Consider the following 27,297-nt stretch of genomic DNA (forward strand, 5'->3'; position numbering starts at 1 on the left):
TGTAAGTAAGGAAGAACTATATAGGTATCACAGCGCGCCTTGCCCACTCACCACAGGTTAGTGGAATTGATATCCTAGGGATAGTGACAAGCCTTAGATGTTTTATGAGTGATATTGATGCAGTGCACCAGGATTGTTATTCTTTAGGAATGTAGCTTAACTTTTCAATTGCTTGACTCAGCCACCACCTAGTGAGACTTTTAATTGCCACCAGGATCAGTAATTTATTACCAGTCATCACAAGCGTTCATGTCACAATCCCTGGGTGACCAAATACTAATTTCCTTTTTCTAATTTATTATTTATTCCTAGAATCAGTCTCCCGTTTGGGAAAATTGACCGGCACTAGTGTCGACTTGTGGTCCCCGGCTGGTTGGGCCGGCTTTTATTTAATTATCAGCATTGGTGTGTTGCAACATTTTTTTTTCTTTTATTATTATGTCGATTGTATGTCATTGTCAGTGGATAATCTACGAAGCGATATAAAGCGAAACAGGGTGCAAGATGACAGACGCGCGTAGTTTATGACAAGAATGCGCCATTTTGTCCTTTGACACGTTTCATAGCAAAGACTAGGACCGCTTCGTGAATATGAGCCCTGAAACCTATAGTTACTTCAAAAACACTTACAGAAAATCTGAAACTTACAATTACATTTACAGAAAATTTTAAAGAAAATATCCCGAAATCTGGTGTTTGGTGCGCAAAACCACAGGAGGGGAGGGTGTTTGAACTGCTTCGAGTGGCGGCTGCACACATTGCTACCTTTGACGTGAGTCAAGCACTGCCCACACTCTTGGTATCACATTTACAGTCTAGTTAATGCACAGAGCGTGGTGAAGTAGTTATTGTAGCGTTATCAGGAGAATTAATCCAGAAAATGTGGTTGTGCAGTAGTGGTGTTTGTTTACCTCGGTGTGTGTCAGAGGGCTGCCTTATGAGTGGTCAGGATTCAAAGTTGTCTGACCCTCACCACCGCTCCTGTGTTTTCTGCCACAGGTTACAGAAAACACAGGTGGTGTCATGAGGTGTCTCTTGCCGTGTGTCCCCTGTAAGTGTTGTCGCTGCCCCTCCGTACAGCGCCCCCAGTCTCCCTTGGCGCCACATGGGTTGTTGTTGGTCAGGGCCACCTGGGTCGGGAGGGCTTGCACGCAGCAAAGCCCTCGCACACTGCGCATTTGCCAGCAGGCTCGCCTCGTGATTGGTGCGGGAAGTTTCGCCTCGTGAGTGGCCGCAACCTTCTCATCAGAAAACTTAACAAACCCAGCTAACCTAACCTAACCAAATCTAACCTAAACCTAACCCTAACCTAGCCGAAATAATTTGTTATAATAAATAAGAGACCATTAATTTGGTATAAGGTAGTTAGGTTAAGGTTAGATTAGATTAGTAAGGTTAGGGTTAGGTTAGCTGATGAGAAGGTGGTGGCCAGTCACATGGCGAGACAGCTCACACATGTGTAGAGTGTGCAGGGACTTGCCCGTGTGCAGGCCCTCTCCTTGGGTCTAGCTGATCACATGAAGCCTGATGCAGCCTCAGGCAGCCGTCAGTTGTATAGACAAGACAAAAAGGAAGAGTACAACATCAGTGATTGTATCCTAAACAGTTAACAGCTCTCATTAATAACATAAGCAGTTTGTTAGAGGGCTCTAAAACGGAGGGGGCAACTGTCCGGAGCTGCACAGGAAAGGAACTTGTAGGTACTGTGCCCTGCAGATCTTGCCACTCTTAGTGTTTTCTTCTGACAGTTACATCAAACCAGCTAGTTCATCAGGGATCCTGAGTACCAAGTACCAAATTAGCAGGTTAGGTAGTTATGTTGTTACTTTTTAATTTTGAAATATCCCCGACTCTTTGGTGTCACACCTGGTTCTCTCACCCTGTGGTGAAATGGATAAATTTCCACTTTCCCAAGAAACTATGGTGGACAAAACTTTTTTTTTTCATAAGTTTTGGGGCATTTTTAAGTAATCTGCCATCACTTTCTGGGTATTTCTTGATAAGAAGTCCGCTCCCCATTCCCCCCCAACCCCCAACCCCTCAAACAAGCTTGGGGGCCTGTGGGGAATCGGGGGCTTTGGGGAAGGATGAAAAATAAATGAAATATAAGCATTAAAAAAAAAAAACACACTAAGGGAATTTACCTTAATATTTCGAATTACCTTAACCAATCCTAGCCCTAACTTTTCTTTAACCTACCCTAGACACCTCCCTCACTAGGATGTTAACCTAATCTAGCCAGTGGGGTTGGACACCCCCCTTACTAGGACATTAACCTAACCTAGCATAACCTAACCTAATGAAGGAGCTCAAAAATTATACCACTATGCCTTACCAGTGTGGTGTTGATATTCTCAGAATGATGGAGGTGGGTACAGTTTAGCAGCTTCATTGATAAAGACATGAAACCTCTTCTTCACGTCTCCATACCACATCTTAAATGTAGCTGTAGCTAAATAATCCACATAGTGAGTTTTCCTCCTCCCAAACTCTGGCAATTTTCACCTAAACTCTCTCCACTGGGTAGCCATATTAATAAGTGACAGTGAGCCTCTTTCAGAATACCTGACGTGTCCCTGAAACAAATGAAAAGTGTAACAGCCTACAATGGAAAGTCGTAATTGGTGCCTGCATGAATGGCCTCATGAGTGGCAGCACGTGATTGGAAGGATCTGGTGTATAGATACCATGAAATCCTAATATGAGGCTACCCACAAACTCCAGTTATAAACAACAGAAAAATCATTTCAATGTTTACTCTTGACTGGTGCAGAGCTCCCTGAACTTAGAAAATATTGAATTTCTCCACTCTTAAGTGCTATTATAGCCATACTAGACACGTGCTCCCAATTTTTTTATGTTTACGGCAAGGTTACTGAATCCTTCTCCATGAAATGTGAGTTTCATGCTTATATGTAATGCAGATGTGATATCCAGATTAACCACTTTGTCGCAGATCACTCTGTTGTCTTTTTGTCTCCCATCCCTCACCCAAAGGAATATAATTTACAACAAAATTTGATTGCAAATTAGTCAGTGTATGAAAATTTACCAGGAAAAATTGTTTTGGCCTTGCAAATACCAACAGTTCAGTTTAGACCAATTGATCACATTAGCACTCCCAATAAAAAGCTGATAATTTTTTTTTTTTAATCACTGGTGTTGTTGTCTAACCTAACCTATAACCAAACCTAAGCTAACTAACCATACCCAACCTAACTAACCAGACATAACTAAACCTAACCTAACTAACCATACCCAACTTAACCATACCTAACCTAACTAACCATACCTAACTAACCTTACCCAACCTAATTAACCATACGTAAACTAACTAACCATATCTAACCTAACTTAACCTAACCATAAATCTTGCTTCTGCTCTCCTGCCTCATCTCCAAATATGACCTTCATCCTGTAAATGGCAGTCAGTCTCTTTTGCACCGAGGACGCCTTTACAGATGTCGGCAGGACACTGTGCCCCCCACCCCTGTAAAAATGTCAAGGATTCTTCATTTATTTATTTAATCAATTAATTAATTTATTTATGTATTTATTTGAAAAATATTTATTTATTTTTATTTTTTTATTTATTTATTTATTTTATTTTATTTGTTTATTTATTTATTTATTTATTTATTTATTTATTTATTTATTTATTTATTTATTTATTTACTTATCTGTTAGCCAGATGTTGTCACTACTCCATGACCCCTTGTGGCATGAGCTAAAATATTGTTAATGTAAATTCCATGTGTATACAGATGCATAGAACATTGATCATTATACTTTTGAAATTCTGCATTGACTTTTAAATATCTTGTATGGATAACTTTGAGAGAAGTTGGCCAAAACAAATATTTTTGTGATTATCTAGTAATACTGTTATTGATAATTTAATTACAGCATATTACAAGTCCAAAATCTATTGATTTGGGCAATGAAAATATAAAAAACAATAAGACTGTACTATGTGGTATGACATAACATACTCAGTAACATTGTGCTATATGGATATAGTTATTTTGGTGGGGATTTTAACATCTCTTTCAGGAAGGGAAAGACATGGCAGAGTAATCAGACTCCAAAACAAGCATCTCAGGACTGCTCTAGCATAACAGGGAGGGGAATACAGGAAGCCACAAGTTCATGGAGTAGTGGCATGGACACTGCAGCAGGAATGAACTGGTTGTCCAACTACATGTTTGTGAATTTCAACCAAGGCGGTCCAGTCAGATGTTTGTTTTGGTTAGATATACAACACTACTCTCTCCAGGACACTCGAATTTCCTATTTTCAATTAAAATTGTTGTTTCCATATACAGTGGTACCTCAGTATATGTTCACTTTGGAATAAGTCCAACTTGGTATATATATCCTGTTTGGATTCAAAAAAAATTGCTTGGTATATGACCTTTGGTATGCAACTTGCGTGCTAGAACTTTCATGGGTTAAAATGAGTCATGACACTGCTCGTTACCCTTACCTCTCTCAAGACAAACAGCCAATTCATTAAACATTCAGGAGGTAATTCTCCAAAACATAATCCAAAGGTCGGACTCTGAACCATGAAAGGGCAGATTTACTGAACACGCATGCCATCCAACGGTTCAGGAGTTGCTGAGAGTGTTGGCAGCCTTGAGGTCTTAGTCCTAGGGTTGGCAGGCCTGAGTATTGATATATATATATATATATATACTCGTATATATATATATATATATATATATATATATATATATATATATATATATATATATATATATATATATATATATATATATATATATATACAGTAAAATCCCTCTTATCCAGCATCAACGGGACCGCCGACATGCCGGATACTTGAATAGAAGTGAAATTAATATTTAATGTCATAAATAGTTGATGAGCCCACACCATATTCCGCCATTAGTTGCTGTCTGCTTTCACCTCTCTCTAATCGTCAACAAATGTCTACCTTCTGCTTAAGTGTAAGCACAATACGCTTCCTCTTTTCTACAACTTTAGGCATGATGAAGGCGTCAGGCGATAAACAGTGCACATGCGGGACTGAGTCACTGAGTAAACACAGTGCAGTGGGCCGCAGGTGGCGCAAAGCAGTGCACTCTGGTGGCGAGGGAACAAAATATGCCTCACGCGGGAATTTTAATCAATTTTACGAGTACACATTGATTTTTTATTGATTTTAAGGCTCGGGAAAAAATGTGCCGGATACTTGAAGCTGCCGGATACTCGAATGCTGGATGAGAGGGATTTTACTGTATATGTATGTATATATATATATATATATATATATATATATATATATATATATATATATATATATATATATATATATATATATATATATATATATATATATATTGCACAACAACAACATCAGTGTAAGTAACAATATATTTATCTAGTATTTTTCAGTTTTGTTCATTACAAAGAAGATAAATAAGAAAGAAATTGAAAAGAAAATGTAAGTTTGAAAATAGATGTTATATACAACATTAGAGTTTTTATAGCAGATATGGTCCTCCATGTCTCTTCATGCCCTGCAATAGATTACATAGATATTTTATAGGAAACCGTGTCAAGGTGCATCTCAGTATTTCACGATTTTCACTGGAATTATTAATCACATTAGAACAGAAGCAAGATATTAATGAGGCTACAACTTGCATCCACTCCCTCTTCCATGCTGGACAGGTGTGCATGCAGCAGGCTCACCACCAACTCATTCAGTTGCATTCTTTTAAGAGACTGAAATCCAGTGATTTAATGTAAAATTTTGTTATTGAATATATTTGTACAGTTGCAAATACTTTTCTACTGTAAATCAGAGAATAAAACTTTTCCAAATGGGATTAGCCTATGCTTTCGGAGGGTGTCTGGCTCCTAACACTTTCTCACCCTAAGTTTCAGTGATGTCTTCAGGTTATGGTGCTCTCGCCCAAAGTTCCAGGTTCCGAGTTTGTTTGATGAATCATCTTTTCATGTTACTGCCCATTAACCTGAATGTTTAATGAATCGGCCAAGAGTCATGACTGTTGACACCTATTGCTACAATTCATTGAACAATCTGCACTATAACTGAATTTCCATGTGATTTTGTGTTTTCTGCATAAATTTTTAATAATTTCATTAACCATGAATTCTACAAAAATTAATGGCTCTCCTTCCAAACAGTAACATCTCCCTTTTCAGCACCATCCTAGGGCACTCAGCACTTCTCAGCAAGGTAAAGTGAGGTTAAATTTTCATTTATTTAATCACTCCTCTTAGTGGTTTGTTCCGCTTTGAATTGCTTCATAGGTCCTCTTCTCTTAGTGTTGCTGCTCTAAAATCCCTTTACCACTCAGGCACTGGAATGAAGTACACCATGGCAAGAGATATACTTTTGTATAATACATTTTTCCTTATTATTCATTCACTTAGTACTTGTAGTTGTTTTTCCTATGTCTACAAGAAATATTTTAGTATATTAAATTATTTTATTGTTTTCTACTCTATTACTATGTAGTCCTGGTGCTGTACATATCCCCTCGTCTTCCTCTAGCCTTCTACACCACTCCTCTTCAACTGATGTTATGGACTCTATCAACTTGCTTCTTTGGTGTTCTTACACCAGCCTCTGCCTCATGTTGTTCACTTACTACTGATACATCTGTACCATCAGCACAGTCTACAAACAGTACTATGTCATTGGAGGTGCACCAGCCAGCTTTGCATCAGGTGATCACTGAGCTTGAAAAAGCTGTCTAATTTGCCACTTTGAAATTGTTCTCTGGTAGTTTCAGCAATGTCACCAGCATCTCATCTTCATCAACACTGCTGCTACTTAACTGGTTACCAACATTGGTTACCATGAGTTATAGAAAATTATGATAATTCAAATATAACACACAAAAAGGGCAAAAACCATGGAGCAATGAATTACATGTATTGTTACACTGATGTAAACAAAGTGACCGCCTGCAACAAGTTGTCAGTTCTCGAAGCAGCAGCTCATGTCCAGTGTTGCCACAGCTCCATCCATAGCACGCAGGACTTTCAGATTGAGTTGGCTGCTCCAGATTTTAGCCACTGCTTCTGAAATCCGTTAAAGCGAGGTCCACAGCCCCGAGTATTAGTATTACACTCTATCAGGAAATGTTCTATTGTCTCACTGTCCTGTACAACTACAGATTTGGCCCTGCTCATCTCATTTCCTGGCCTTCACCTCTAATGTACGTGTCCTGGTCTTTACTAGCAGCTCACTGGCCCAGTCCCCTGAGTGTCAGTGCAATGCTGCAGGTTTTTCTTCCTGTACTATCTAAGGGTGGACTTGCCTTCCATACCTAACTGCCACCTAGGTCTGCCACCTCCTATTCTTTTATTGGCTTCCTTCACTGTGATCATCTGCCAATCCTCTTCATGTTCTCTCTTTGTTTCCATCTTTCCCTGAGTTTTCACCATCTTTCAAAATCATTTTGGCCCACCTGTTATTGTTAAGTTGTTCAGTTATTTTGAGGAATGTGAATTTTCCTTTCAGGATCCTCTCCTTGAAGCTACTCCATCCCATTTCACCTCTTAATGTTGTTTGGTGCTCCCACACTCCACCTCCCTATTATATTGAGTTCTGTCTAGTTACACAAGATCTCTGTAATTAGTTATTTTGGAGCTGTACATGGAATGAGGTACTGCTGTGCCCTTTCACAAACTCTTGCCTACCTCATACTTGTTTACTGATCTCATTCCTCCATTTATGATCATACCAGTCATTCATCTAGCCTTTCCTTTGTTAATTTTCTTCTGTGTTTCTCCACCTATTCCTTCCTTTCTCACCTCTAAACCCATATAGGTATATTTACCACCTCAAGTATATAATTACCCAGGACCCATTGACCTTGATTGTTATATTGTATCACTTTACATTTTCTGTCACTACCTAATGTTCCATTCCCTTTCAAAGGTGCCAGCAACTAATAACTCCTCCACATCTCCCTTGCTCTCCACCATCAGTACTACATCAGCTTGTGCTAAATACCCTAACCTTTTATCTCCCACTTCGACTCCTTTTTCTGACCTAATTCTCACAATTAATTCCTCAGTGTTCAGACTGAATAGTGTTGGAGAGAGAAGACAACCTTGTTACACCCTTATGTTATTATCCACCCATTAAGTGCTCACATCTCCTATTGTAAATTTTACTTTATTTCCTTCATACAATTTTCAGATCACCTGCACCACCTTCCTGTCTACTCCTAGGTGTCCCAGTAATGTCATGAGCTTACTTCTGTCCACTTTGTCATTTGCATTCTCTCCCTTGTTTCTTATTCCTTTCTATGAGTTCTTTTATAACCAGCACATTTTCTAAGCCTCCTCTGCCTTTCCTAAATCCACTCTGTTCCTCTCCCAATGCCTCTCTCTTGTCTTCTCATCTCATCAGCTTGTTTATAATCCAGCCAAATACCTCAACCATGATATTCATAATTCTATGGATCTGTAGTTGCCAGTTTTTTTCTTTGGCTTCCCTCCTCCTTTGTGGATTAATGTAACTACTTTTTAAGCTGTTCTGTGTTACTTCACCCTTTTCTAAATCTTTGTATAGTTCAACTAGTACTTTTTGCAGTGTTTCACCTCCATGTTTAACAATTTCTCCTAACACTGGGTTAGGAGGTAGGAGTCTGGGTCTGTTCCTCCCACCTCCCCTGGTTTGATTGCTTTAACCGCTGCATTTACATCTTCTGCCTCTGTTTTTACCCTATCCATTTCACATCTAGCACTGTATTTCATTAGGTTCTCTGTTGTTTGTTTCCTTTTTCTAAATAACTTTTTTTCCAGAAATGTTCTGCTTCCAATATCATTTCCTTCTCATTTGTTGTTTTTCTTCCCTTTACTGCCAGCTTAACCACTTGGTGTGGTTGAGATCCAGCCAGGTTTTTCTTCAGTCTCCTCCATCCTTTCTCTCTATCCCTGTGAGGCATGTTGTTCAGAGTTTTAGCTTGTTCCTCCTCCCACTTTCCAATCTTTTTCACAGTAAAAGTTTTTTTCTTTGTGGCAGCATATCTGTTCCAGGCTGGCCTCTGTCCATGTATTTTTATACACATTCCCAAATTTTTTCATCATTTTGGCAAGGCTCCTCTGCTTCTTATTTTCTCTTCGTATCTTTTATTGCCTGTCTTACTTTGTCCCACCAACCTTTGAGTTTGGTTCCTACTTTAAGTTTCCTTGTTCCTATACTTTTCTTTGCCTCATGCATCAAAGCTTCCTTAATTTCTTTCCCTGTCACCAATCTTTTTTTTTTTTTCCTCCTGGAGTCCCTACACATGGCATTTTCCAGTCCCTCACGATACTTTGTCCTATCAGCATTCTTTAAATCCCATTTTTCTTTCCACTCTTCTCTTCTGGCTTCTTTACTTTTCTTACTCCTGCATGTGATGCCTATCATAATGTGGTCCAAGATGTCTGTGTCTTCGTCTTTTCAGATCTCGACTTCTAATTTTTTTCCACTTCTTCATTTACAATTATGTAGTGAATTGCTGATTCATAGTTCTGGGTTCTCCACATCACAGGGTTTTCCATCTCCTGGTACTTAATTCAGTTCTGGGTCTTTTCTACAAAGTCTAATATAATCTGGCTGTTGGTATTCACTCTTTCATTTATTAGGCCTATGAGATCATTTATGTCCCTCATAATTATCCATTTATCTTTTTCAACCTTTTCTTTTGGTTTTATGTAGCACTTCATACAGTTTCTTGGTTTCATCATAATTGTCTTGACCTTTCATATCCATGTACACCTATCACCCACCACAGGTTTTTTTTGTTTGGTGATCTTTGCTGTTAGTATGTCTTCCTTATTATATCCCAGTTTATTTTCCATATCTTTACTTAATTTTTCTTCTGTTAGTCTTCTTCCCTCCTTGTCTCTCCTACTCCACCTCCCTTCTCTCTTATCTTCCTTTCTCATCCTATTTCCAACTAGCCACCCTCAATGCTGTTGTGCTAACCTACTGCACCTATTACAGTATTTTGTTTTCCATCTTCAATGAGGGTCCTCCGTTTTCCTTCATTCCACCCTCTTGTGTTTAGGAGAGCAAACTGCATATTCCTTATCCTCTCAGCCCCCTGCTATATCTGAACCTGGTCTGTTTCCTTATACTGGGCCCATTCTATAATATTGCAGGCCACCCATACCTTTCCAGCATCTGACATGTGAATACCATCATGGCTCCACACGCCTCTCCAGTCCATTTGTTCCCACAGCTGGAGACTATGACATGCCCATTCCTCTTGTTTCTCAATACACTTTCTGTTTACCTTCCTTCTCAGCTCTCCATACCAAGAGGCTTCTTTTCTGCACCACTTAGGTACACACATCACTGGGGGGTTTGCTTCACTTTCACCTTTACAATCGTTACCATGTTTTCAATCGGTTCAACTGTTTTTTGCTCTTCCATTTTCTCTAGACTGTTGCCTCCTCCTAGCACCATTCAATCAGGTTCATACTCCCTCAGATTCTCCACTAATGACCTCCTGATGCCTCATGGTTCTCCCGGACACACACCTGTCCATTATTTTATAATATCTTTTTGAAAGGAAGTGTATTTCTTTCCCCATTCCACTCAGGAGACTGACACGAGACTGTCACCAAACAGCCATAATTTAAATTTTCCACCTTCCTTTAATTTAAATTATTTCCCATTCATTACTTTATCCCAGTCATGCTTGCCACAGTGTTGTACCATCTTGCTTCCTTTGGTCCTGGTCTCCCTCTTCTCTGGGCTGCTGGCTACTAGCTGTATTCACTCCTGTACCAATACTGTCCTGTTCAGTGTGGTCTTGTTTTCTTCCTGGACTGCTGGCTGGTTGTTGTATCCAGTCCTGTGTTGACTTGTTCATTGGTGTTTTCTTTTTGTTCAATCTCCCTGGGCTGATGACTGATGTCTGCTGCATTTTCTCTTTTGGGATTATCATTCACTATTTTCACCTTAACAGCATATGTGATCCTCGATCTTCTGTCTCTCCTTGGTACTAGTGGTAGGGACTTCCTCCACCTCATCTTGTTCCTTCACCTCCCCCTCAGTGACCATGATCTGTTTTTGTTTCTGCTTCATCTATACCCCATTCTTTGGTTATTCTTGCAGTCATCACAGAGCCACCATATGTTCTCCTCTTGGAACAGCATATAACATTTCATGTATCTCGTCCCTAAACATTTCACAGGTACCAATCTCCACACTTGTGGCAGGAAATTCAGTTATTGCTCCTGCTCACCTGTTGTTTGCACTTCTTGCAATCACTATCCAGAGCCATGTTTCTCCTGTAACTCCGAGTGAAAATTCCACTATAATAGCTACCTTCAATCTCTTCTCATTCCTTCTACTCCTTTTCAGACCTTCATCCCATTATTCATGGTAGTCCTCCTTCCTTTTTATTCCATTACACTGCACCAGTGACTGCTTTTCATTTCTGCAATATCAGTTACATGTGTTTTGGTGTGGTGACCCAAATGCTTGCAAATTAAGATCTGTGTGCACACTTTGGGCACCACTCCACTCTATGCTGAGACTCCAGTCTTATCTAATTGCTTTTGTATTTACCATATTTGATGGCATGTAAGATGCACTTACATTTTTAATGGCTCAAAAAATCACCCTGCATCTTCTATGCTATGTGAGGCCTGTGGATTTAATTTTGAAATCTTAACCCATACACTTGAAGATTTACACCACCATTATAGGCATCATAATATTCAACCATAATATAATGTAAGGAAATGTTGAAAATAAAAACATGGCTCTGCTCAAGTGTGTTGTCGGCATCTTGGCAGCAGGGCTGTGTCCTTCACCTCTCCTCTGTGACCAGGCCACTGCCTCTGTTTTAATACTGCAGTCATGTAGGATATTTTTACTACTGTGATTACTTGCTCAGCTGTGCCACTAACTTGCATAAATACATAAAAAAACTTTTTTTCCCGAATATGCCCGGCTGAAATGGGGATGTGTCTCATGTGCCATAAATTATATTATGTATCTTACTATTAAGCAGTGTTTAAAGTACTTTATACAATCCCATCAGTGCACTGTATAATATATCAGTAACAATAGGATTCTTCTTCTTCTTCTTCTTCTTCTTCTTCTTCTTCTTCTTCTTCTTCTTCTTCTTCTTCTTCTTCTTCTTCTTCTTCTTGGGAACAGATTAATCATTTTCCCTTTATGTCTTATGGGAGAAATTTGTTTGGTACAAGTCCAAGGATCTGGAACAGATTAAGGACCTATACTGAGGTACCACTGTACCAGGAAGTTGATCTATGTAATTTGGAGTTTTAAGTGGCGCTGACACGTTTTCTTCATTTTTACTCTTAAACCTTGAGATGACCAAATAAATCTAAATGCCATATTCACTAGAAAGTCAACTTAAATACTTTTGTTCATGAATACAGTTCAATTTCACTTGTATTACAGTTTAGAAGGAATTGTGTTGAAAAGTATATTGTATAAGCTCATTGCATCTTTATGTATATAGAATGACACTAGGCATGTTTGATATTGCTCCTGTGTGTGAGAAGGGGACAAGTCTGGTGCTGCTGCCTGGTGACAATCTCTAGTTTACCGAAATCCTCATTAACAGAGCATCTATCACACTGGGGCATCTTGCTAGACTGATTCAAATCTGCCCTCCTTCCTTCCTCCTATGAAACACAGTGCTGTGATTGGCTTAACTATTTTTTTATTTATTTATTTTTTTATTTATTATTTATTTATTTATTTATTTATTTATTTATTTACTTATTGTTTATTTTATTTTTTTATTTATTTTTTTTTTTTTTCACTGACTGTGACATTGCCTTCAAACAAACTGGCCAATCATAGTGACCTATTTGACATAGACGCATAAGTACTTACCAAACACACGTAGGAACAAACACATTTCCCCTTGTGCCTTGGGAGAATGAGCCAGTTGACGCTGAACCTCAGTGAGAGGGGTGTCTTGCTGCCCAATTTTGACCAGTTGTTCATGATAACATGTATGAAAAAGTCAATAAATTTTCAAAAATTGCTAAGAGTGTTAGTATTCATTTGCAGCACATGTATGGAGTTCAAAATACTCAGCACAAGGAGTTCTAGCCAGTGAGACATGTCATGAAAGTAGGAGTGAGTGTGTAGTGATTCTGGAATAATACCATGAAATGGTGTTATATTGCAGGCATCAATGCCAGGTTATGCTGTGAAATTTACCTTGCAGAAGGTCAGACCTTTCCTGGAGCTAAGTACCTAACTGTACAAGTGCCTGAGATGTATTAGAATACTTAGCTGGAATCTTGGCTGGCAAGTCTGCCTAGAGTAGTAAGCTGAGTGGCAGCAGAGTGACTGACTGTGGTAGCATAGTGTAACTGCTGCTGACCCACGAGTGCAACTACGAGTAACTGAGCTGCACTTGGAGCGGGATTAAAAAAAATTTGTGTCCAGGAGTTCAGATCCTGTTTGAGCCCAGACCCTTGCTAGTTAACCCGCTCTTTGAGGTGTTTTCAAACTTGAATTGATAATGATGCCCACCACCTGTCATTGTTCTGTTGGAAATTAATATGTTTCTGACTCCTGATTGGCTGTCCCCAGAGTGTTAAAGCTTCAAGGAGGGGAGAATGGGCATAGGAGGGTGGGAGGCACCAAACTCTTGTGAGCATTTCACATTAACTGGTTTCTTGTTGCATTTAAATGTGGTCCAGGCCCCAACATGGCAGTCAGCTGAAAGTTTGTATGTCCCTCTTCACACTGTGAGGGTGCAGGTGATTGATCAATCCAGGGCTGGATGCATTTGTGGTGTCCCGCTGGTCTTGTCTGGTCTCATACCCATGCGCAATGGCAGTGGGCTTTAAGTTTGAATAGAAATCTTCACACTGTGCTGTTAGTAGCCACACAGGTATCATATGACAAACATATCCATTGCACTTCCACAAGATCTCAATGTGTGCAGCAGCCAGATGATTGTGCAGCAACAATTGCAAGCATTTCCAATCTGGCAGCCGTACCAAGGTATGGCAAGAAACCACATAATGTGAAAGGAGCCTTGGGGATCTGTTAGGAGACTGTTGTGGAGATGTCCAGGCAGAGTGCTGTGAATTGGATTCCAAAATCTTACCCTCAACTCTTGACTGCAAGTGTCGTGGCCATCCCCAGAGCTGATGAAATAAATTGTTAGAACCGTAAGCTCTACTTGTATGTATCTGAGCTCTTGAATGAGATGGCTTACTGTGATTGTATTCCTTGGGTGTAGTGAGTTCTACTTTGTTTTATTGATTTTCATCAGTTGGGGCTCCAGGAGGCATCTTCTCCAATATGGTTATACCATATTGGTTTTAAAAGGAAGTATCCCCGAAAGTGGCTGGTTTTCTCCTTGGCCTGCCTTGGCCTTCCCCAACCAAAACACACGCATTCCCACCAGGGCCACAAGGCTGTGGCTTGTTAGCTGTAGGGAGATGATAATGAGGGGTAGTGTCTGTTCTTTAAATTTAATTTTGTAGGAAAGCTATATCAGATAAATTCCACACACACGAAAACCTATCTGAAAAGGTGGAGGGAACATTAGGCAAGTAGGTATAGAAAGACTTGGTTAATGATACACACTGACTGGCTGACCCATCCTGTGCCTCCTTTGTTTCATCTCTGTGAGCCACACATTCCTGACTGCTACCTGTCATGTGCTGGTTGCTTAATCACCACCTCATGGCCAGGCAGTTCAGGACATGAAAAACTTAACCATTGTGATGCCAGAAATACCAGATGTGTCAATACTTCAAGGGGCTGCTGTGACCGGTCCATGCCTGCTGTTTGGATGAGTTTTTTTTTTTTTTTTTTTTTTTTTTTTTTTTTTTTTTTTTTTTTTCCTCTCCATGAAATGAACAAAAAATTCAAATAGCATGTGTGTATTAATTTATGCTGGTGCAATGGAAATATACAATAACAACAAACAGATTACAAGCTTTTTAATTAAAAAGGTTGTGATAATTCACTTGTTGCCACTTCTGCTGTTCACTGGTTGGTGTCTGGGTTATGATGTCACACCTGTGGGTAGGACCAAGGCTACACCTCCCCACATTCTTTTGTTTTTGTCTTCTCCTTCCCACAATGATATTTTCCAGGATAGAGAAAAATATTGAACACTCACCACATTCTTGGAGTCTTTATTGGTATACAAGGCCATATACATATTGTATGAGCTTTGTTATTGTATGTGACATAGACTTCTTATAAAGAATATTTTCTTGCTGACTTTGTTTAGATGGTTCAGCCTTAATTGTATTGGTAGTGGTTTCCTCATAGATGTCTTTCAGACCTCATGTGCTTCCTCTTGTGTCATGAGTACTTTCATAAATGCGGAGGTTTCTGACAAGTCTGGCTGTGGAGAGTGGCATGGTGTATTGTATGCATTTTTCCACCTCTTGGGTGTAGATGGTTGTTGAATAAATGGGTGATTCAACATTCAAGCTAAAAGTGACCAATGAGAGCCAAACCAAAAATTCCTGGTGTGTAATTCTCATGTCTCATACTTACAGATGAGGAAATAAGAACCATCACAATGCATACAAACATAATTTAAGAGTATAGTAGATTAATGCATCTAAATTACAACACCACCCATTTCAGTAACCACTATACACAACAAATTGTCTAGCTCCACAAACCCCCTTGCTTCTCACAGCCACATGAGCCGCCCTGACTCGGCCTTGCATCTCCACATGGACAGCAACCATGGCCACCACAGGGAAGCAGATCAACACACACTTCTCCTACACTGTTAATATGAAGACAGTGAGAGAGGTGCTTCCCCCCAACCATCACATCAGAGAGCTTGACGAGACCATTCCCGAAGGAGTGCTGAAGGCTGGGGACTACTTTGTGGTGAGTGGCTGTGTGGAGTGTGTGGTGAGTGGTTGTGTGGAGCGTGTGTGTGTGTGTTTGCCAAGTCTTTGTGGTGAGTGGCTGTGTGGAGTGTGTGTGTGTGTCTGCCAAGTCCTTGTGGTGAGTGGCTGTGTGGAGTGCTCAATGTTGCTAAATCTTGGATACGTAGTTGTGTTGATATTACAGGTCTTAAAAGAAACTTGTGTTGTTCTGCCCTCAGTGTTTGTTGTTATTCTGTTTAGTTTTTAAGAAATGATGAACATTTCTTGTTCTTGTAACTACTTTTTTCTTCAAGCCACTCCAACCAAAACCAGACAGCTGCTCTTCACATTAGAGAGAGAGAGTCAGTGTGGAATTTTCATCTTTTCATTACAGACTATGTTAGACCGTTTCTGTGGCAAGAGGAAGCAAGGAAACACATATATAGTGCGACTCAGACTTTTTGCAGGTAAGTAAGAAGTTATCTGGAAGGAAGTTAGGAGAGAGAGAGGGAAAGAAGAGTTCTTGTTGGTAACAAGGAGGAGGTGGAAGGTTTGTGGAAGAGGATGTTGACTGTTTTAGCAAGTAAGACAGTAGGAAAAACATCAGTATATGATAAGGGCATGGAAGCAGATGGAGAAGGAGTGTTCATGCAGGGAAGAATTGGTAGGGAGGAGGTTGAGAAAGTGACAGCTGGTGTGGCAAAGCTGTTGGCATAGATGGAATAATTACAGAAATGTTAAAGTGTGGAAGTGAAGTAGTAATAGATTGGGTGTTTCTTGTGACCTGGCATGGAGGCATGGGGAAGTATCAGATGAGGATGAGTGGAGGAAGGCAGCTTTTGTACCTCTGTATAAAGGTGAAGATTGCAGGAATGAGTATTCAAATTTTAGGAGGATTGAATTTGCTTAGTTTGCTGTGAAAGTCTTGACTGAGGAGAAGATCAGTGTGGAACAGAGAGAATTCAAGAAATGTTGAAATGCCAAATCTCAGGTATTGTCACTACAGTACAATTCAGTTACCAGCAATAATGGTCCTATCTGCCACAATGAGATAAACTTGATTATGAAAATTTACTGACATTAGGCAAACTCTCATCAACCCTTTTATTGATCCTGTTTCTTGTTCAGAGCTTTTCAAGAGTTAACCTGTTCCTCCCTGTGTGTTGCCAGTACTGAAGGATGGCACCAGAGATGACAGGACTGTGAAGTGCTTCATGTCTGGGCCTCACTGTGAGGCGTTGGCAGAGAACCTCATAACGGATCTGGACGCCCAGGGCACCTGGTCAGCAGACAGGTTCAGGAAGGAGGGCAAGGTGGTGTGGATAGTGCTGCATCAGGCCTTCGTCATACCTTGCAAGGAGGTGTGTAAAGAATACCATCCACTATACATTGTGGTGGGCCCTGAGATTGGTCCTAACTGCCAGATGTGGTTGCTGTTGGGGCTGTCATCTGCAGAGCCTGTCACCTCTCGTGATTCAACCCCATCCCCTTCTCTTCTTGACCTTGCATCTCCACAGGCATCACCATTACCACGGTCACGATCACTATCACCGTCACCATCACCACCACCTCCCACCACTGCCACCACCACTGTCATTACGTGGGATGTACAAACTTCCGGCTCCAAGTTAGCTTCTTCTGCCCTTTCCAAAAGACCCATGTCCTCCACCCAAGCTTCCCTGGCACACACTAAACACACCTCCACCACACACTTGGGTTCCTATAATATGAACTCACAGCCCCAGGCCTCCTCCACCACATCCTCAGGTCCCACCACTGACCCTTCCCATGCTTCAGCCCAACACTCAACCTCAGCCCGACCCTCAACCTCAGCCCGACACTCAACCTCAGCCCGACACTCAACCTCAGCCCGACCCTCAACCTCAGCCGGACCCTCAACCTCAGCCCGACCCTCAGCCTCAGCCCAACCCTCAACCTCAGCCCGACCCTCAACCTCAGCCCGACCCTCAACCTCAGCCCGACCCTCAACCTCAGCCGGACCCTCAACCTCAGCCAGACCCTCAACCTCAGCCCGACCCTCAACCTCAGCCCGACCCTCAACCTCAGCCCGACACTCAACCTCAGCCGGACCCTCAACCTCAGCCCGACCCTCAACCTCAGCCGGACCCTCAACCTCAGCCCGACCCTCAACCTCAGCCCGACACTCAACCTCAGCCGGACCCTCAACCTCAGCCCGACCCTCAACCTCAGCCGGACCCTCAACCTCAGCCCGACCCTCAACCTCAGCCCGACCTGCAACTTTAGTCCAAGCCAAGCCCCCCGCCACAGCCCAATCCCCTGGCTGTGCAAATGCCCCAGCTCTCTCTTTTGGCAGCAAGAAGATCTGGATTGGGTACAGACTGAAGCCTCTGTCTGCAGCAGTGAAAGGTTCCAAGTTCTCCTCAGCAGGGGTGGTGGTGGAGGTGGTGAAGAGAGGGCAGCTCACAAGTAAGACCAAAATAATATACGACATCTTAAAGGTGTCCGACCAGGGACTCGCAGACCCAGCCGCCAGGCAGACCCACATGATGGTCAAGGTGTTCCGCAACGATAGGATGGACTGGCCTGAGGGGGGCAGTCCAGCGGTAGGCCAGGTTGTAGTGTTCAAGGATGTGATGGTGAGTCTCAGGCGACGCAAAACATTTTTCAAGGAGAGAAATTTATGACATCAGTTTTCAGAAATAGTATAGATTTTCCATTCCTTAAATTTCTTAAATTATTTTCATGCTGTTTATGTGACTGATATGCTCATTTTTGTGGTAACCTAAAGATGAAAAAGCTCACTTTGCTGCCTGTAAATAACAATTTTTACTATGTTTCTGTCACTGTGGGCAGTGTAAGGAGTTCAAAGGGTACCTGGAGTTCACTGTGTACAGCACCACAATGGTATGCATCTGCACCCAGGATGAGGACAACCACCTTGTTTGGCACTCCCACTCAAAGAATAGTCCACACGACACAGGCAAGTCTTTTCTTACTGTATTGTGTCACCTTTGTGTGCAAGTTAATCATATAAGGTAGTGTTAATTGATTGGAAGACCAGTTAAGTGGAGGACTGAATACACCACTTTGTTATGTAAGTGTGGTAGTCAAATAGAAGCTACTTAAATATTCCTAATGTTCCTGTATTTGTTGTTATGTAAGTGTGGTAGTCAAATAGGTAGAAGCTACTTAAATATTCCTAATGTTCCTGTATTTGAAGTGTTATATTGGAGAAATTGAATGGTAAAGAAGGGACAGCAAAGTATGGATGGCAAAAAGTAAAGGAGATGTGAGGATGTGGGGCAAGAAAACTGCAGAATCTCTTGTGATTTCATACTGACTACAATGGTGGGGATATGTGTACATACTTGAATATTTCATTACATCAACTAAACTTTTACTCATCATGCTAATATCTGCAAACACTGAGCTGATTCCTGCCCCACAGAGTATGCAGAGGTGGCACTGCAGCTGTTTGATTGGTGGGCAAAAGATGGGCGCACTTTTCAATTTGGTTGGCATGGCGTCCAGCCCTCCTCTTCTGTTGTAAGTGGGATCCCCACCCTTGATATCGCACATGCTGTTGACAAGGGACGCTTTACACTCCACTGCCAGGTGTGTGTGCTTGTGTCTATTTCTGTGGATGGGTAGGTATAGATTTACTTATTTGTTGTATAGAGAACCTGAGCTACAATTGTGTCATTATGTGTCTGTATTTATCTTATTTTGCTTTTAGTTGCTGTACACTCCTTGCCTCCCAACACATCTTTTCTAGTCTATTACAGGTATTTATATTTCTGGCTGGGAAGCTACACTTTTTTTCAACATTCAGATATAATAAAACTTTATAACATTTTTCTTCTCTTTAAATCCATCCCAAACTTTTCTTTGATCAGAATCTTATCAATCACTTTATTTTGCATGTTCTATTTTTGGCCCCTGTCTTGTTGCATCTGTTGTTCCTTACATGTACACAAACAACAGCCCTGTCTTGCAACATGTGGTGTTTATTCCAGGTGGTGAAGAAGACTGTTTACCCTGCTTCCACATGCCCCATGGTTGTCTTGAGGGTGCGTGATGGCACTCGCTCATCATTCAGGTTTGAGGAGGCAAGTGCCATTCTATCCCAGGGTGGAGGCCCTTGTGGCATCATAGTCACTATTAGGATATATAAAGGAGCACACTTGTGGAGGAAGAGGAGAAAGAGACTCCCTAAGGTGGATCATTTACAAGAAAGGGACACAGGTAGGAGACATATCCAAATAGGAAGTAAAGGGAGATCAGATTTTTTTAATCTGCACTATTCATCTTGGATTTTTTGGATATGAAGGCTGCTTCAAGGTTTCTGGTTAAACTTGGAACCCATGAGTGATATTCAAAGCTGATGTTTAGTCAGTGGAGCATTTTATCCACATCTGCTTGACATATAATATTGCAGTTTCTGTGGGCAGCTTGGAATAAAAATGTGACGGCTAGTATTCCCTCACACTTTCCAGTCGTGAGAGGCCATTAATGTTATCTAACATTACATTAGGTTGGATTTTTCTCACTTTCTACATTCAAAAAAGTTAGAGTAAAGGATAAGAACATATCAATATGCTGATGTTTATTTAATGTAACCCGTATCCCGTCACTCATGACAGATCAACTACAACCCCTCCATAATTGTGCACAACAGAAAGCTGGTGATAGGGGTCCATGACAGCCTGGAGGTGGACATCCTGGTAATGAGTGATGTTGTTCCACAAGAGCTGGATAAACTGGAGGTATAGTCTTCTTTTCCTCCCTCACATTCCTTAGACACCTCATACCTTCCTGGCTATTGTCTTCATTCATGTGTTTTACTTATTATGTATATGACTATTTTTATTCTATTCACTGTACACATAACACAATGAAGCAACACATTTAGGATACGGAATGCTCAAAATGACACACAAGGCACCAACAAAACAATGTATATGTATTGCTACCGTCATTCCCTCTATTCTTGCCTTCCTTCCAGCTTGGTACCTTTGTGAAGCTGAAAGGTGTGGAATCCAACAGGCTGTACGGTGACTGTCGGAAGTTTGTGTTCTTGACATCAAGTGGTACTGGTTGCATAAAGCTGCTGGGAGATGATGATCCAGAGCTACTACCCCTCAAGGAGTAAGTCTCCATCACCATCACTGTAATGCTCTGCTTTGAAACATGAAAATGTGGCTATGAGAGGCTCCCACAGGAGACAAAACACCTGTTAGAACACTCACAAACATACAAGTCCAACACCCCACCAGTCAGGCCAGGATGATCACTAAGACCCAAGTGGATTTCATTTGGACTTGACTGTTTCTCTTCCATTTAGATCAGTATGTGATATTTCACTTTCCCATTACTAATATACTTGTTTTTCTCTTGGTTTTGTTTTTGAGACTCCATTCTCACTTTTTGTCTTCTCTTTGGGATTATTTTAATTTGGTAGCATGTGGCCAAGTCTCTCTTTAGTAAGTCAAAGGGGTGATTCCCTCTTTGGGATCTGTACTGGTCACCAGTGGTGTGTCCTGCCATGGAGCATCAGGGAAACACTGGGAAATTAATTTGATGGCAGAATGAATTCACTATGAGAGAGAGTTTTGAAAGTCTCTCTCATGGAAAGACTTTCTGGAGCACAAATCTGCACCAACCAGGTCAAGGTGATCCCAGAGGCCTGAGTGGAAATCAGCCTCGACTTTCCTGTCACTACCTCTCCATCACTACACAAAAAATAAGTTGAGAAATTGTCATTAATGCTGAGCCTCTCCTTCCGCAAGTCTCCTTGATACAAAAATATGTCACATTAACGCACCACATTTGAACTCCTTAACCGCTCCACATATAATTTCATTACACCAGTACATATACATCATTGACACACAATTTGATTATTTTCACTTTCCTTTCTTTGTTCACCACAGGCATTTCTCAAGGAAATCATTTCATCTACTGTACCCCCCACAAGTTTAATGGTATCTGAATTCTGAGATCATCAAGTTTCATGCTGAGTCCTAAATTTTTACCATCCCAACTTTCACTTCTTATCTCTCCAAGTTTCACACTCATCACATATGGGTCACACATTCATACCATTGGCATCACAGGTAGTAAAAATAAATACATATGCGCTATGTATTGTATTTGTATTTCCATGTACAGTTCACATACCTGAACATACGAATTCTTAATGTGGATAAATCACTTGTAGCTACAATATTAGTTACAGTGGCTTGCTTGTGTGAGAGAGGGGAGGAGGGCTGGAGACAGCACTAACACATTGCAAAAAAAAAACACAAACAAATAACAGGTGTTTCATTACTGTGGCAGATGTGATGGTGCCACACGGCTGCAGCACTGTGTCACACCAGACATGAGGACAAAATACACACACACACACACATACACAGTTTTGGATGCTGTGGCACTCCTCCATGCTTGATATAAGGACAAAACAGACCCATAGTTCTGGGACATGCAGCTGCAATAAATAAATATTTTTCCAGGGTTTTCTGTAGCATGAGTTTCTTACTCTGAGTTTAGCACCATGCCTTTGGAAGAAAGCAAGTGCAATAACTGAGAAGGTACTGTACTTGGACCCTTGACTTTATCTTTCATTCCACTTACAGATTTCACATACATGAGTGTCAGGTTGAGTACTATATTATACTTAGTTTATTTATTTATTATTTTTTATTATTATTATTATTATTATTTTTCTTCTTCTTCTTATCATCATCATCATCATCATCATCATCATCATTATTATTATTATTATTGATCATGATGATGATAATGATTATTATAATTGTTATTATTGATATCAGTATTATTATATTATTATTATTTTAGTAGTAGTAGTAGTAGTAGTAGTAATATTATATTATTACTATAACATTATTATTACTACTAACAGAATTGCCTGGGTAAAATTTGGCTCTCCAAAGCACAGTTTATCACCCTAAGTCAGTTGTTTGTTTGGCAAAGCTATTAACCAAACAAAATTTACTTTGCAAGGAACCAAAAATATATGTATGTCCATTTACTGTTGTACATTCTCTCTCTCTCTCTCTCTCTCTCTCTCTCTCTCTCTCTCTCTCTCTCTCTCTCTCTCTCTCTCTCTCTCTCTCTCTCTCTCTCTCTCTCTCTCTCTCTCTCTCTCTCTCTCTCTCTCTCTCTCTCTCTCTCTCTCTCTCTCTCTCTCTCTCTCTCTCTCTCTCTCTCTCTCCCCCCCCCTCATGTCCTTTCCTCATCACACCTAATATACACGCCTCACTTCCCATTGGCTCCTTTTGCCTTGCCTACAAATTCAGACAAACAATAGCACTCAGAAATTTTTGGATGGATGTACAGAATACACTGCCCAAAGCAGTATCTTTCTTGACCCCAGCATGTCCCACAACATCAGTACCAAATTCTCTTCTCTTCCATTTCTTTGATTCTAGCCATAGCCCCACTTTCCAATGAAAAACCCAAGATTTTGCAGATCTACTTCATGGGTGACCCTGAGGAGTAGAGAGATGAAAGGTGCCAAGACTCCCCATATAAAGAAGAATTTGGTCAGATATGCCCTTCTGTTTCAAATGTCTTCAGTTTCTTGTTAAACTGTTTTCTGCAATGTCTAATAATTTCTTTGATTCTAGCCATAGCCCCACTTTCCAATGAAAAACCCAAGATTTTGCAGATCTATTTCATGGGTGACCCTGAGCAGTAGAGAGACGAAAGGTGCCAAGACTCCCCATATAAAGAAGAATTTGGTCAGATATGCCCTTCTGTTTCAAATGTCTTCAGTTTCTTGTTAAACTGTTTTCTGCAATGTCTAATAACAAATCACAGGTAGCCTATGTCACTCCCCAGATGAAGGGGGACCCCTTACCAAATTTCATCACAGTCATTTCTCTGGGTTTTCTGTGAAAAGCCAACATACCCACAGACACAGACAGTGTGTTTTATTTTATAAAGACAAAAATCCAAGCTAATAATGAATACTTGGCGCCACTGTCAAAAATGGGTCACGGTATACCTGGTAGCACCATCAGGAATTGGGTCACAGTGACCAATTTGCCTGAGTAATCTAATGGTTTTGGGGTTGGAAGTAGTTAAGACATAGCCAGTGTCACTCCCCGGATCAAGAGGGATCCCCTACCAAATTTCATCACAATCAGTTCAGTGTTTTTTTCTGTTGAAAGCACACACACACACACACACACACACACACACACACAGCATGTTTTATTATATAAGATTATTTATTTATTTGGAATTTCTTATATTTATTTATTATTATTATTATTATTATTATTATTATTATTATTATTATTATTGTTATTATTATTATTATTATTATTATTATTATTATTGTTATTGTTATTATTATTAATTAATTTATTTTATTTTATTGTTTTATTTTATTTTATTTATTAATTAATTCATTTATTTATTTTTATTTTTATTTATTTTTTTATTTATTTATTTTATTTTATTTTATTTTATTTTATATTATTTTATTATTATTATTATTTTTATTTTTTTTATTTATTTATTTATTTTTTTGTATTCAATCCATCCTTTCATCATGCAGCCTAAAGATCTAATCTCTTGCTTGTGGATCTGCTATTGACAACCCTCCCTCTACCCACAGCAGAGTGCTGAAGGCAATAGCTAACCAGGGGACAGAGAGCAGCAGCAGCAGCAGCAGTGGACAGCTGTGATGATGGTTGCTCTCTGGATGCTGAAAATAAGGACCACAGCTCTAGGTACTGTGTCTCAACCTTTACTTCTTGTTTCTCACACATCCAGCACCTCATTACATCCTTTATGTCTTAGCATTCATCTCACATAGCTTCCCTCAGCCTCACTCAAATTACCATTATCACTTTCCCATGCTTCACTCTCACCTTTTCATTTATTTATTTATTTTTTATGTGCAAAGGAGGCTGGTCAAAGGCAAAAAATATAAAGTCCACATTGCTGTTTCTAAAAGAAAATATAAAATAATGGAAGAGGGTTCTAATCAAGCAGTCCGGTTCAGTTCTGGTGTCTTCATACTTCTTCCTGAAATAGTCTTGAGTCATAGGAAGTAGAAAAGAACTGGACAAAAAGCTCCAAAGTTTACTTGAGAAAGAAGTGAAGGAGTAAGGATTCTAGTAAAGGCTTAACTTTACTTTTTGGGTTAATTTTTGGTGAAAATTTTGTCTTTGATGAGTTTTTTTTGCTATCTAATAGTGAAGTAATGTTCATACATCTATACATTGTTCCTTGCCAGAAAGTATAATCATTCAATTGCCTCCCACATACATGCAATGGTAACATGCTTATTGCATCACTCTGGTCTCTAGATGTTCTAGATGCTCAAATTATCAGGTTTTATATCAATATTCCTCATTTATATATTTATTTTGTGTTTTTTTTATGAAGTGGTATTTTGAGAGAGTTGGCTGGACAGGCAGATCAGTGTGCATTAAGATGGTTTGGGCATGTGGAGAGCATAGAAGACTGAAAACTACAAAATAGAATATATTGAGGTGAAAGTAAAAAGTAGTGTGTAGTAAAAAGATTAAGAGGAAGGCTACACCTCAAGTGGAAAAAAATGTGAATGAGAGAGGAATGAATGTGCAGCAAGCTAGAGTTATTGTATTTGATAGAGGTGAATGGAGAGCAACAGTGGTGAGTGCATGAAAGTGATGAAATCTTGTCAGCCCCTGGGAGAGGTGTGGGTGTGTCTGGCAGGGGCCATTGGCAAATATAGTACCCTGTATCTATTGTAGTCTAAGGATTGGAGTAGGTGTGGGGAAGAGAACAGCCTCATTATGGAGGGGTAGGGATAAATTAGTGTATGCTGTCGGGTCTTGCTGTGGAAGCATGTGGCCAGCTGTGCTATGCCTAGGATTTTGGGGTGTACATAGTATAGTTGTTTGTGAGACTGTCTCTTTCCACAAGAGGTCTAGAGAGCTAAGAGTTCAAATGATGTGTGGAAGCAGAGCAATCAAAAACTTGTTATGCCTCAGTCTTGTTTTCCTGAAACCAAACTGACTTCTTAAGCTTTTTGTTTTTGAAAGATTAAAAATCTATTGCTTGACCTTGATGCTTATGGAGGTGTTTTTTTATTAAAACTGCCCATTACTCCCCGTATGTGATTGGGTTAGGTTCTAAAATGCAATCGTATAGGAAATGATCGTACAGTGAAGTTAAGAATGGTTGGGAAAAACAAGGATGTGCTCCAAGACCTGCATGTATGTGCCCTAATGCCCCCTGAAACCCAGAAAAAACATGAAATATCATATGTAAATACATTTACTGCTTAAAGTAATAAAACACATGGGTATCGTCATCTCTTGAGCTTCCAGACTTGTTCCAATCAGTTTGAGCTACTAGAAATGTTGATAACCTGAACAGTCTTTCTTTCTCATTTTTAAGACTCACTACTTGGCAGCATTTAAGATGTTTTATTCCAACTACCACAAAGTTATAGAATAAACTGCTAAGCCAAGTTAATTTTTAGAGCTTCAGAAGTTCAAAATTGTTCATTCATTTTTATTGTATAGTCATAATTAGTACCTTGCTAACTTATTTGTCTTTTTTATTATTATTATTATTATTATTATTATTATTATTATTATTATTATTATTTATTTATTTATTTATTTTTATTTTATTTATTTATTTTTTTATTTATTTAATTCATTTTTTTCTGTTTTTCTTTTCCTTTTCAATGATTTCCTCCTGGGCTGCTTTTTCTGCTGGTGCCCTTGGGTTGGTAGTATTATGCTTTTCCAGTCAGGGTTTGTAGCCTAGTTTATGATAATGATAATAATAATAATAGTAATAATAATAATAATAATAATAATAATAATAATAATAATAAGTGAGTGTATTGCTTTGTTTGGGCCACTCATCATGGGATTGCCAGCTTGGTATGTCAATAGTGTTACAACCACATTCAGCCCCCTTCACAGTTGCCACTATGCTTGGGTCAGCTTTCCCCAGGCTAGCTCCTTCTAGCCTAGTGTGGGCATAAACACAATGGTTCCAGGCACCTGCTGGTCATTGACAAACAGCCTTAATTTGGCTGTCACTTCATTAAACCTGCCCACAGAGAAGGGAATATAACAAAGGCCAAGTTAAACCCCCAGGCTGGAAAGAATTAATGAGACATGTGGTAGGGAGTACAGACAATAGCGACAACACGGATCAAGGTATAATACCTCATTAGTTGGACAACCGCCCACAGTAACTGGCTGCCAATGTCCATCTAAGTATTATACGCTCTGGCCAGAGAACAACCTGTCTACACTCCTCCAAAAGACAGGCCCACACCTCCGATACAGCTGAGGAGAGGATAGACAGCTGTGATCTAGCCGAATATTATAATCCTCTGATCTACTCCTCTCACAGCTGTGGACCGCGAGACCAGTAGCATTCGACAAACAACAGACACATGACAGCACAGCA

The 27,297-nt window shown here is 40.0% G+C and overlaps 1 protein-coding gene across 15 annotated transcripts in view; it reads left to right on the forward strand.

The window, feature by feature from the left end:
• Positions 1 to 546: 546 nt before the first annotated feature.
• LOC135092195 (uncharacterized) overlaps positions 547 to 27,297 on the forward strand; it is a 28,578-nt gene continuing 1,827 nt past the window's right edge. For 2 of the 15 annotated variants that reach the window (XM_063990505.1, XM_063990506.1), the window contains exons 1-11: positions 547 to 772; positions 6,196 to 6,229; positions 15,675 to 15,874; positions 16,250 to 16,322; positions 17,026 to 18,473; positions 18,691 to 18,817; positions 19,286 to 19,452; positions 19,854 to 19,946; positions 20,481 to 20,603; positions 20,843 to 20,985; positions 24,491 to 24,602. In XM_063990505.1, coding sequence (XP_063846575.1) covers positions 15,725 to 15,874; positions 16,250 to 16,322; positions 17,026 to 18,473; positions 18,691 to 18,817; positions 19,286 to 19,452; positions 19,854 to 19,946; positions 20,481 to 20,603; positions 20,843 to 20,985; positions 24,491 to 24,557 — 2,391 coding nt within the window. In that variant the 5' untranslated portion in view covers positions 547 to 772; positions 6,196 to 6,229; positions 15,675 to 15,724 and the 3' untranslated portion in view covers positions 24,558 to 24,602. The other 13 variants (XM_063990491.1, XM_063990499.1, XM_063990498.1 and 10 more) reach the window with 12 other exon arrangements.

This window comes from Scylla paramamosain, chromosome 39 (assembly GCF_035594125.1).
Source record: "Scylla paramamosain isolate STU-SP2022 chromosome 39, ASM3559412v1, whole genome shotgun sequence".
Taxonomy (NCBI): domain Eukaryota; kingdom Metazoa; phylum Arthropoda; class Malacostraca; order Decapoda; family Portunidae; genus Scylla; species Scylla paramamosain.